Source organism: Arachis ipaensis, chromosome B04 (assembly GCF_000816755.2).
Source record: "Arachis ipaensis cultivar K30076 chromosome B04, Araip1.1, whole genome shotgun sequence".
Classification (NCBI taxonomy): Eukaryota; Viridiplantae; Streptophyta; class Magnoliopsida; order Fabales; family Fabaceae; genus Arachis; species Arachis ipaensis.
Window position 1 is genome coordinate 130,069,677 of NC_029788.2, and position 12,086 is coordinate 130,081,762.

The 12,086-nt window shown below is 31.3% G+C and overlaps 1 protein-coding gene and 2 long non-coding RNA genes across 4 annotated transcripts in view; 1 reads left to right on the top strand and 2 right to left on the bottom strand.

Annotated features, from left to right (window-relative positions):
• LOC107637372 (ribosome biogenesis protein BRX1 homolog 1) lies at positions 2,807-5,662 on the bottom strand. The gene is made up of 9 exons (XM_016340795.2): positions 5,525-5,662; positions 5,121-5,370; positions 4,836-4,977; positions 4,502-4,580; positions 4,177-4,301; positions 3,815-3,916; positions 3,380-3,448; positions 3,191-3,289; positions 2,807-3,096 (listed from the first exon to the last, which is right to left on the bottom strand). The coding sequence occupies exons 2-9, from the start codon at positions 5,339-5,341 to the stop codon at positions 2,974-2,976; spliced, it is 960 nt and encodes a 319-aa protein (XP_016196281.1). The 5' UTR covers positions 5,342-5,370; positions 5,525-5,662; the 3' UTR covers positions 2,807-2,973.
• LOC107635504 lies at positions 6,337-8,827 on the top strand. Its single transcript, XR_001619260.2, has 2 exons — positions 6,337-6,804; positions 7,050-8,827. It is a non-coding gene; the product is annotated as an uncharacterized LOC107635504 (long non-coding RNA).
• LOC107635505 overlaps positions 10,141-12,086 on the bottom strand; it is a 12,128-nt gene continuing 10,182 nt past the window's right edge. Inside the window, exon 6 of one of the 2 annotated variants that reach the window (XR_002362034.1) lies at positions 10,141-10,381. This is a non-coding gene — a long non-coding RNA (uncharacterized LOC107635505). Of the gene's footprint in view, positions 10,406-12,086 lie in introns of both variants that reach the window. The other variant, XR_002362033.1, reaches the window with a different exon arrangement.

Here is a 12,086-nt window from a genome sequence, read left to right on the forward strand (position 1 = left end):
CTATCTCCATTTTTTTTTTTTTTTGGGTGTGGTTTGACTTATTCATTAATGTGGTCCATCAGGGGGGTCTAGCATGAAAATCTGTGGACTAATAACATAAAATGGATTTGGTCTTACTTTAATTTGGATCATATGGAAAATGTAAAGAAGATGGAATTTAATGGTCACTAAGTGGATTAGGGTTAGTAGAAAGCAAAACATCCTTTGTGGGTTTTTTTTTTTTTTAAATTAAAATAATTTGAGTGGGAGTGGTTGATTGAGGGTCCTTAAGACCTTCAAACATACCTATCAGGTAAAGAAATTTTGTATTGGAAGGCCACCAAGCACTAATCCAGTTACTGTTGTTGTTTCTATCTGACTAAGTCTTAATTAGAAAATAATCATACTAAGAGAGTAAGAGTAAACTAAAATCAGTCATAAAAAATAATTATTAGTATAAAATATAAAATAACATTAAAAATAAATTAATAAATATATGTATTTATATATAAATATACATAGTATTTTATTGGAAAGTGTTTTGGATTTAATTAATGTCGTGAGGAAATCATAACAAAATCTAATTAAGTTCCAACCACTTGGAAAAAAAATTATTAGTTTAGATAGTTAAAAATTGGAATATGTTCTGTTTCTTCTCAAGTTACATTAGGCCATGATTTATTTTCATAACACATTGGCTTTAGGAGGTAACCAAGGAGTACTCTTCTAGAAAGGTGATTAATCCATAAGAAGAGTGATGTGATCAAATCATAAAATAAAAATTAGAATTAATGATTTAGGTGTCTCATTGGTAATCTAAAGGGCAGATATATTTTTGATTGAAGGTTAAGATTCACTTATTATTTGCTTATATAATAAACTTAGATTCTAGTAGCAACATATATTATCAAATGATAATATGGAATCCTAAAGAATGTTAACCATGTTGGTAGTGATTTCCATGAGTGGATTCTTGTAGGTTCTTATAGCTTGATGGGATTTTTATTTTTGGGTCCACATTGATGGAACCTTAGAAAAAATAGAAATTGTTTAGTTTTGGGTTTATAGATCATCTTAAGGAGTCAATGGATTTTGGTTTTTTTTTTTTAATTGAAGCTTTTAACTTTATGAAGTGCCATGTATTATGAAATTTGTCCAATCTCTTGCACTTATTTTGATATTCTTTTTTTCAATCAAGATTAGTTATTTTTTGTTCTTCATCATTCCTTTGCACATATCATTAGTGTATCTTCATGTGTGTCAAGCAATAATACCTTTTTTTATTTATTGTTTTTGTTCCTTTGAAAACCAGCAGCAGCAAGACATAGTGAATATATGTCTTGGATTTAATGCTATGGAAAATTCTCTTGCTTTTTTTTTTTCCATTACATAGAAGATTTGAAATTTGTGTTGATTTTTATCATTTGTTAATTAAATAAACTGCAAGTTTAGTTTTTATATTAGTTTATGTATGATATTGCTAATATTTGGAATTTATGTTGCATAGTCACATGATTTTGGAGTAAAGATGCTTTTATATCAAAGTAGATATTCCTGATAAACACCAATGAAGAAAAAATAAAAAACATTTGATGATAACGATGGTTGGAATTGAGACTCCCAGTGTTTTTCTTGGTTTGTTTTATTTTTTAACTGTGCAATATTCCCCAAGTTTGTCCACTTTTAAGATGCAAATAATATCACTCTATGTAAATATGTTTGATTTTTCAAATCTAGATAATAATTCTTTAAAAAAAAAATCTCAACTTGTTGCTCACAGATAGAATAGAACATATTTCATATTTGTAAGTTCATAATATAATTCATACTTGCTAAGCTGTAGTACTCAAAAATTTATATTAACAAAGCAAATTTTAAAATTACGAACAACAAACAAATTCTCAAAAAATTTAAAACATAAAAAATGAACCAGATATTAGAGACATATATTATTGTGATTTTTTATGACTTTTTTTTTCAATTTTTTAATGACTGAAATATTAAAAAAATGTAAAAAATGAATCAAGAGATAGAATTTTGTTCGATTTTTTTCATAAATCTCTAAATAATTATTTAAATATTCTCACAACTATTTAAATCAAATGTATACATTATTTGTCAAATATAAAAATTATTTGCTACTTATAAAAGAAATAGTGTTTGTGTTCTCAAATTATTTGTGGGAGTTGCTTTCGGGCTAATTAAAATATACAATACACAGAGGACATATTGTCAATACAATATGTGAATGTATATACGTGGATGTATTGTTTCGCCTCAATAGTTTTATAAAATACCATAAAATTCAATAACTAAATATTACACCAAAAACTAAGTATTACACCAAAGTTTTACCAACTGATACTGTTTCTTTCATAGTATGTATTAATTAGATTCAGTCACTAGATTCCCCTAATTGGAAGACAAAGACTAATCCACTTAGCTTTATTTAAAGGTTTGTCACTGACCAATAAATTGTTACATACACAAAGCATAATTCAAACCCTAACACTTACTTAAACAAACAAATACACGCACTACTTGACCAATCCAAGTTGGTTAAGCTGAAAATTATTTGAAAAGTACAATTTGTTGATGCTTTTTATTTTTCCTTTTACTTTTCCTAGTACATTATACTTTAACCACTTTTGGGAGGCCAAAAAATTAAAATTTCTTCATGCCCTTCTAACAAAATTTACACAATTCACAAGTTTGTTGGACACTATTTCGGGGGCTTTACTTTACAGTTCAGGGTTTAGGGTTTAAACTTGACAACTTCAGGTCTGATTAGTTTCTCAAATCTTTTACTTCATTATTAAAAAAAAAAAAAATCCTCTGACTGAAAGTGTTATTTTTCATCAAACCAAAATCTTACATAAGAATTAGTGAATTACATGACATAAATATATCTAAGGATGCTCAATAAGCAGTAACCATAAGAATTTATGGCATGAAAATTACAGAACCAAAAAGGCACCCACCTATGTTTTTAGATTATAATGTGATGGTAAAATCGGGCTCCAGAGGATTAGACATCTCATGCATTTTCCTCCTTGTCTTTGCCTTGACCTTCTTTGCAAACTTCCCAGACTTCTTCCGTTTCTCCAATGCTCGAACCTGCGAGAAACCAATACAGTGAGGCCATGAACATAACCAGTGTCAATAGAACTATTTTCGCTATAAAAAATATAGATGGAGAGCATGCTAGTACCTGATTTGGTGACACGTAGAATGGATTCGCATATAATGTTGGCCCTCCAAAACTGCCACCAAATATCTTAATTGGGTTCAAGCAGAACCGCGGGCCAACCTAAATAAGCAATTAGAGCACAAGGGTTAATAAAGGAAGATTATAAATTGACAGAGCAATTCATAAATAACAATAAACAAATTTTCAGACCTCAACCAAATTCATTTGTTCAAGGCCTCCTCGGGGTAATTTGTCTGTCTCATTGTGAGGAACATCGATCTGCATGGAAAAGAAAAGTTTAGTTTGCGAAACATGGCTCAGGAAGCAAAGGGAAATCATGCTCACAAGCTACCATTCGTTTAATGCGTATATAAATGAAGAAAATGATGCCTCTATCTCATTTAACTTATTAAGACACCTCAATACATTAGGAAACATGGAAAATTATAATCACTAGATCAATATATCATGCCATCAAATTCATGGAAACTATATTCCTGTAATAATGCATTGGTAAGTGGTGACATGATGTGCAAGGCATGTTCATCTTTATCGAGTATAGTTTCTTTTCTCTCCTGACTTAATCCAGTGGTCAACTGATAAACACTAAACGAGTGGAATATCTTAAATAATTTTAAGGCAAACCTGGTAGTTCCGGAACCATATATGGTCATCAGCTATTGAGAAAACAAACACGTGATCATGGAAAGGTTTAGCTTTTCTGTGGTCTTTTGGAGTTTCAAATATCTGAAGAAAAGAAAGAAAGAGTATGTCAGCAGTAATCAAACTTTTCTGTATGAAATAATAAAGTGCATGTTCGAAGATTTGTGACAACTGCTCCATAAGATCACAAATACATCTTGAAGGTGCAAGTAAAACACTTTTTGAGAATAATCCTTGTGTTTATATGAAATAATTATTAGGAGATTTCTTAAAACTTTCTTCCAGCTGAAAATAGATAGACAATAAAAAAAATACTACTTACAGGAAAGAAACAAATCAAATACCTGTAATAACATCTCCTTTAAGAGTCTCCAATGTGCATCTTTTTCAAAATTTGTTGAAAATGTCAAAATTGGGCGGGAACCTTTTAGGTGATTTCCAGTTAATTTCAATTCCTCCATTGTGTGCACTGGAAACCAGTGAACAAAAAACAGAGATAAGAAAAACGGCACCGGAAAAGTAAAAGAACATAGAAGAACACAAATAATCATAAAGCAAAGTGCATAGCCCAGAGTCCAGAACACAACAATTATGGCGAGCAAATTAGCATCATGTAATATATGTAACTCTATATAAATAATCAAACGAGATAAGAAAAATATACATTACCAGCGCTAACTAAAAATTTCACAGACGGACCATTGGGGCATTTTGCCATCCAGAGATAAAGATCTTTTCCCTTCCTGCACTGGAATTCATATATAGAAAACGGGAAGTAAGACCGTAAACAGAATGCATCAAGTTGCCTATATTAAGTCATAAAAATGCAAAATTTTGCACAATCGCATATTACATCTGAATGATGTGACCAATAAAAAGTAAAAACCTACTTAGAACCCTATAGACACGAACCATATACTTTTCTAGCAAACAGCAGCATAGCATAACCACAAGGAACCTAATTTAAACAGATTGGTAATGAAAACGTTTGTGAAATAAATACCTCAAAAAACAAACAAGAGGAACAATTTTTTAGCTCAACAAGCTCATTCAATGTGGCCCCTTTAGATTCCTTCGATTCAACTTTGTTGTCCTTCTTACAATGAGGCAAAAGCGAGACCACATTCAACATCAAGTGCCGGTACCTAAAAATCAAATATTTGGTTTCCATATCATTTATAAAAAAACTAATAAAAAAAAGACAATTCCCGGGAAAAAAAAAAGATCTTCTTCAACATTTTGATCATAGAAACTTTTCTACAAGCACATGGAGGGCATGTGGTAGTACCTGAAATTGATACGCCTAGAGCAAGTGACCAAAACCTTCTCTTTGTTCCTGAATATAGGTGAATCATCAAGTTCAACATCCTTGACTTGAGAATCATCACCGTTGACTTCACTCTTATCCTTCCAACCCAAAAGTGTCCTTGCTGGTCTCTCTGGAGCAGCTTCATCCTTTTTGGGAACGGCCACAGCTGCAGTCTCACTATGCTTTCTCTTCTTCCCCATTATACTACTCTTCTAGCTTCAGCAAAAAACTGTGACGTACCCAACAACAAAAATCACAAAAAAGTTAACATTTTCAAGCTGACCCAGATTCCCTAATTTCCATTGCATTCATTTTACAGAACCATCTCAATGGTAAATGAAAAAACCATAGTGGAAACGAAGACGAAGGAAGAAGAAACGAACCTTGGAACTCGCGGTGGCGGGTTTCTCTGCGTTCGATGGCGATGAAACGAGTTGGAGAAGGAGCAAGCAGAAGAAAAGAGGGTTTTTCAGTTCTGGTTATTAGGGTTTTTCTTTTTTTTTTTTGGGTCAAAGGGATTTTTCTACTTACTAAAGGGCTATATTAATATTTGGGCTTCTTTTGTTTGGTTAAAATTTTGGGCTTCTAATTGGTCACGTTTGCCATTATGGGCTTATAAAAGCCCATGAGCTTTGTTAGACTACTAACCTTTTTATTGCCCAAGATTGGTTTCTTTTTTTGTGCATTTTGCTACTAATGGAGCGAGAAGTTCTAGATCGGAAAAAAAAAAAGATGTATTTTAGTATAAAAAAAGTTAGTGCTATTTATTTACCAACTATTACTATATTTATGTATTTGTTAAATAAAAAAAGTTGGTGGTGGAAAGACTATAACTTCTGCAAATCTCAAATATTCGAATAGAATTATCTCCAATAAGACAATACTAATAATAAAAAATTATTGTAATAACTTAAAAAAAGTAAAACAACCATGCTTTCTGACTTGGTTTGTTCAATTTGTTTTTTAATTTGCATTATTTTTCTTTATTTATTTAATTTGGATAAGAGTATTTTTTTTTTCAAAAGTTAAAGAGTGAAACTTGAACCCGTTGCTTCTAAGTGAGTATAAAAAGATTGTGTCATTTGAGTTATAACTCTTTGGTTTGGATAAGAGTAATGTTATAGGCATAACTTTTAGGCTATGGATTCCTTACTCCTATTGTTTTGTGGGAGTATCATTAACCCACCTAAAAATATTTACAAATTGAACCCCATTTTTTTATTTTAAAAAATATTCATAATTAAATATTGACCCCTCAATTTATTTGTATTAGACATTTCTTCTCCTTTTCCTTTTGATTGCAAATTCAAAGAAGGGAGAGAAAAATCTAACAATCCTCTTTCAATCACCATCGTCATTCTCTCTTTTTCTCCCTCCTCGGTTACTCGTTCTCTTCTCCACCGTGCTTGCTCTACTAGGGTTTTTGCCCCTCTTTCACTTACTGTTGCTTGCTCTATGATCCTCTCCATCCGCAGTCTCGCTCTTTCTCTGATCGTCGCCGCCGCAACACGCCTCCGCCGCAACAGGGTTCGGCCGCCGCACCGCAACACTCGGGTCCACCATTTCACTGGTTTTTGTCGCCTTTCTGTCTCTATTCTTCACTAACGACTCTGATCTTTGTCCTTCTTCCTCAACCTCTGTCTTTGCGACCTACTCCTCTAAGGTTCCATTTTATGTTTATTTGACTTATTTCCTTTTCTATGAAAATTTTAAGGAAAAACATAAAATCACTCTGTTCTTAAATGTGCCATTTATCTTAAATGCATGAAATTTTCAGTAAAATAAAACTTCAGGAGATAAATAAGTTACCCCTAGATTAAGAAGATAGATGACTGTAAGACATTTACTAAGTTCTGTTAAATAGTTGGAGCTTAAGAAAATAAAATAACTACTTTACTTCAATGGCAGATTAAGGGTGGACAAGAAGTAGAAACCAGAACATGATCTTCACATACATGCATTTAAGAGGTAAAAAGGAGAGGACAGTGAATCCAAGTTTGAGTAGCAGTGACTATACTATATTTTTTTCAATATTTATCATCTCTGAAGTGAATTTTAATATTTTATTTTTTTAATCTCTTTATTTTAGAATAGAAAGGCTTGCCTTTTCATGAAAAAAGGGTCCTTTACTAAAACACTAGGAACACTAAAGGAAATGTGTTTGGTAATACATTTAGTATAATATGATGAAACAGGGATGGTTGAATAATTATCATTATGGTTAGCATTGGTTTTAGAAGTTTCTTGTTGCTTCTAGCAATGTAATTGCCTTTGCATGCCTTCTTGATGTGAACTATTTTTCCTTAAAGGTATATTTGAATAGAGGAACATAATTGATTAAAAAGCTCCTTCATGAGATCCTACTCAGTGATAGAGACTCTAAAATTATGTTTCAAAAATTTAAACTGTTAAATAGAGATACATTCTTTAACTCCAATGATGGTAATAATCTTTAAATGTTTATCATTGATTTTATGCAACCTTGCCATGGGTTAGAGTAACGCTTCTGGTTGTCTTTTATTCTGGATATGTGAAGACATTGGACAATCTTTGTTCTTCATTCTTGGCTTTTTCCTGCAATGCTTTATAGATAGATAATGTTATGTTTATGTTTTTGTTGAGGTTTATTAATATTTATTAAAAATAATTGCTGCGTACACATTTGGTTGATTTTATCCTTTTCAGGCAGATTAGAACTCCTTTCTCAAGACACACTAATGCTTAGCCAGTGGCTATTAACTTATTATGACTAATGGCACAGTTTAGAAGATAACATTTCATCCTTTTATTGATTTGGATGCTTGTCTCAAAACGAATTTGATGTTATTTATCACTTATTTCTATAAATGTTGATGTTACTGTTCTTCCAGGCTGCCAACCATCCTTAAGTTACTTACAATATCGATAATTTCCATTCTCATAACTTGATGTTTTAATTTATGCATAATTATGCATGTGGAAAGTTTTCAAACAACAAATGAAAGACATGCTTCATCATAGTGATCAAAGGGCATCGAGTTGAAAAAGTCTAGTGCTTCTCTTTATACGTTTCCATGCCAGATTGCATATGTAAACAGGAAGAAGCAAGTAGAAATTGTAGTTCTAGGAAATGTATGATGTTTTGAGTGTAAATATATGGCCTTTAGGAACACGTTCAATACCTGTAATTTATTTTTGTATCATTTAGTTCGATTTTCTTTTTTCTTTTTAAATGTGGTAGAGTTATTTTAAGTAAAGTATATAAAAAGGCCATGAATTAAGTGTTAATTGTTATTTTCATTTAAACTCAACAAATGGCACTTAAGTGTACATTAAATAATTGTAAACCTACACAGACACGTTCCTGATTCCTGAATGTTGATTGCTGAATCATTCTTGGATCCCCGCTGACTGCTGAGCTTAGCATGGCAATTTGATTGCGTGAAGGTTATATTGAAGGCTTATAATTTTGGTTCTTGATTTACCAATTAGAGGTAATCGATATTTGCATGAGTTGTCTACATGACTACTTCCAATAATGGCATTCTGAGTTTTGATCTTATACATTGCATTGGATTTCGTGGTAAAAGTTTGTGGAGTGGCAACATGATAATATTTTCAGATTGCACTGTATATTGTTACAGCTACAATTACAACTATATATATATAATGCGCTGTTTCATTGAGCCAATTCTAGGCTCTACTTATTTGTTTGGACTAATTAGAAGCAATAAATTCCTGTTTTGTTTCCAATTTCATTAAATACAAAACTCAAATTATTTGCATATACTTGTGCAGTTATGGTATTAATGTGCTTAGTAATGTGGCTAGTTATATTTTTCATTGATTTGGTTTGATTGTCTGAATGATAGTAGTTTACTAGTACGAAATTGTACGAAATTGTGCAAGTAAATGGTTTAGTGGTATACAATATTAAATGGTTTAGTGATTTACAACCGGGCAAGTGCTGCTGTATAGAAAGTAAAATATTTGTATAGTTGTGAAATATGTACTATACATGTTATTTTTTATTTTAATAAAGAAGAGCTCATCATTAAAAAATAAAGAAGAAAAATAAGATAAATAACACTAATGATTTTGAGGTTTAATTATAATTATGAGTAAGTTCTTTCTAGGATAATGAAAAAGTGATTCACAATAAGAGAAATGAAAAATACATAATAAAAAAATTTGTCTATCCTATTAAATCTAAAAAAAAGATATGATTAATTGTTTCCAATCTCAGAAAAATTACTTGGGTGATCCAAATTTGTTTAATTTTATTGTTATGCTTCTTGTGCTAGTTGCTGAAGTCTGTTATACTTTATTTTTGACAACATTGCTGAATGTGGGATTTTGATACAATGCATTAAAGAATTGGCCACAAGATATCTTGCAACAAAATTTGTCAATATAATATCTGGATCAAAATCTGCCCACCATATTGGTATACAACAATGGAGCAGTCAAGGAAAATTATGTTGGCTTGTGTAATTTTGGACAAATTGAAAGGATTTAATTGATTTTATCTTATGATGCCTTTTGTGAAATTTGTTAGTTTAAACTCTAGAAATATTTAAATTTTAGAAACGTAATATTGAATGCATATTTATTTTCATTCTCCTCTCTTTTCTAATTGAAACTCATATGTGTTATTGTATTTTTGTTGTAATTCTTTATTTTTCATAGCATTTTAGTTCTAGCACATAACTTTGTCTAAGCTATTGTAATTTGTTGTTTGTGTTGCATTTAGAAATTAACATGATTAATTACTTGCCAAAACAAGATTAAGACCAATTCCTTTAGTGAAGTACAACTTGCCAAATTATTTTTGCAATTGTATATATAAGCAATCATGGGGTTAATTTTTCTATATTCTATCATGTCAGCAACTTATTAGTCAAACCAACAAAAATTCTCTTGAACTATGATGATGTACAATATCTATTCATACTTCACGGAGATCTAAAGATAGTTTATTTTGAAACATCCAAATGTTAACATATGAATTTGAAGCATCTAGGCAAAATATTATCTTTCATTCAATCAATATAACAATTTATGAAGTTACAATGTCAAAGACATTATGACACCACAATAATAATTTGGTGTAAAGGCTATGAAGTGCTACAGCAAATAAAGAAAAATGAGAAAAATCCTAACAAGCATACACACACATAGGCAGCAAGCCGATCATCAAGCTTCCTCTGACTGGTAATGTACATGAGCCATAGTACATAACATCCTTCACAGCGTTTGACCTGAAAAAATCATTTAGTGTTTTCCTGAAAAGCACATATCAGTTCTCAAAAGGAAGGTTTATAATAATACAATAACTAAAGTCTAAATCTTAAAAAAGAAATTCAGAGAATGATTAACAAAGAACAAAAAGGCTCCATCTTTACATATAAAATAAAGGAACTAGCTGTGCTTTAAATTCTATCTTATCTACATGGACAAAGGCACAAAGAAATTTAAAAATTTCTAAAAGTTTAAACTGATAAGTTTCACAAAAGACATCATGAGATAAAATCAATCCCTCAGTCATCCTTATTTTATTTTACTTTACCTAGAAAATCAGCATAATTGGAAACATCATTGACTTTCTAATGATACAATCTCTGAAATTTACTCATAATCCAATAGAAACATGCATGTCCTTACGGAGTCTTCCCTGTTATATATAAGCAGCAATCATTTAACTAAAATCATTTATATTCAAATGCTACAATAGATTAATATTTCACTATTCAGAACTCTATTTGAGTTCTTATAAATTTAAATCTTTCTCAATATTCCAAAGATTTTCTTGTAGTCTTAAACAATGACAATATTCACTTCAGATTCTTCGATATTAATGTGAGGATTTATCCCAGCCATATTTATATTTATGACTTATAAGGCTATGCTCATGCTTCTAGGAAAAATAATGGAATCAAAATATCAAATGGTGATTTCTCTTTCAAAGAGAAAACAACACTTAGGCAAGCACAATTATGTAGTGAAGAACAAGTTAAGACTTAAGACGTTGAAGGTTGTGCTTGATGTCTTAGGAAACAACACTTGAAGCTATTGATTAATAAAAAAAACATATATCATAAGCACTTGAAAAAGTTTGCTGCCAAATGTATCAATCTATAACTGAGAAATGCACAGCTCTATATTTGTAACCAATCCTACATCATTGTCTAATACACACTTTCCCTGCTAACCCCCCAAACTCTCTCAAAGAAACAACCATGCAAATCATGCATACAGAGGATAATCATGGGACCAATGCAACATCTATTCTAACTGACATTTGCACACTTCTCAGAAGGCATACTCTGGCAACGAAGAGCATTCAAATTCACATAAAATTTTCATAGAAAAGGAAATAAAGTAAAATAAAATAAAATGGAACCTTAAAGAAGTAGGTCGCAGAGACAGAGGTGGAGGGAAAAGAACAGAGATTAGAGTCGTAGAGAAACAAAGAGGTGACAGAAAACAATGAAGTGGTGGACCGAGTGTAGCGGCAGCGGTGGCGGTGGCGGTGTATTACGGCGTCGAGAATCAGAAAACAAGCACTGTACAAGACAGAACGATCAACTGCGTGGATGGAGAGGATCAGAGAAGAGCACGACACAGAGAGAAGATCAGAGAGTGAGCTACTGCGGAGAGGGAGAAACAAGGAACGACGTTGATAGGTAGGGGGTAAAAACCCTAGCAGAGCTCTGGTCTTTTTTTTTTTAAATTCAGATTAAAAAAAATAGGATGAATGTGGAAAACAACAAAATTTAAGAGGCAAATATTTAATTATTTATTCTTTCAAAAATAAAAAAATGGGGTTCTATTTGTAAATATTTTTTCTATGGTTAATGATACTCCCACACAAAAGTGGGAGTAAGGAATCCGTTGCCTAACTTTTATGTACATTATTTTTATACATATATCTTTTGTTTTTAAAATTAATTAAAATATCTGATA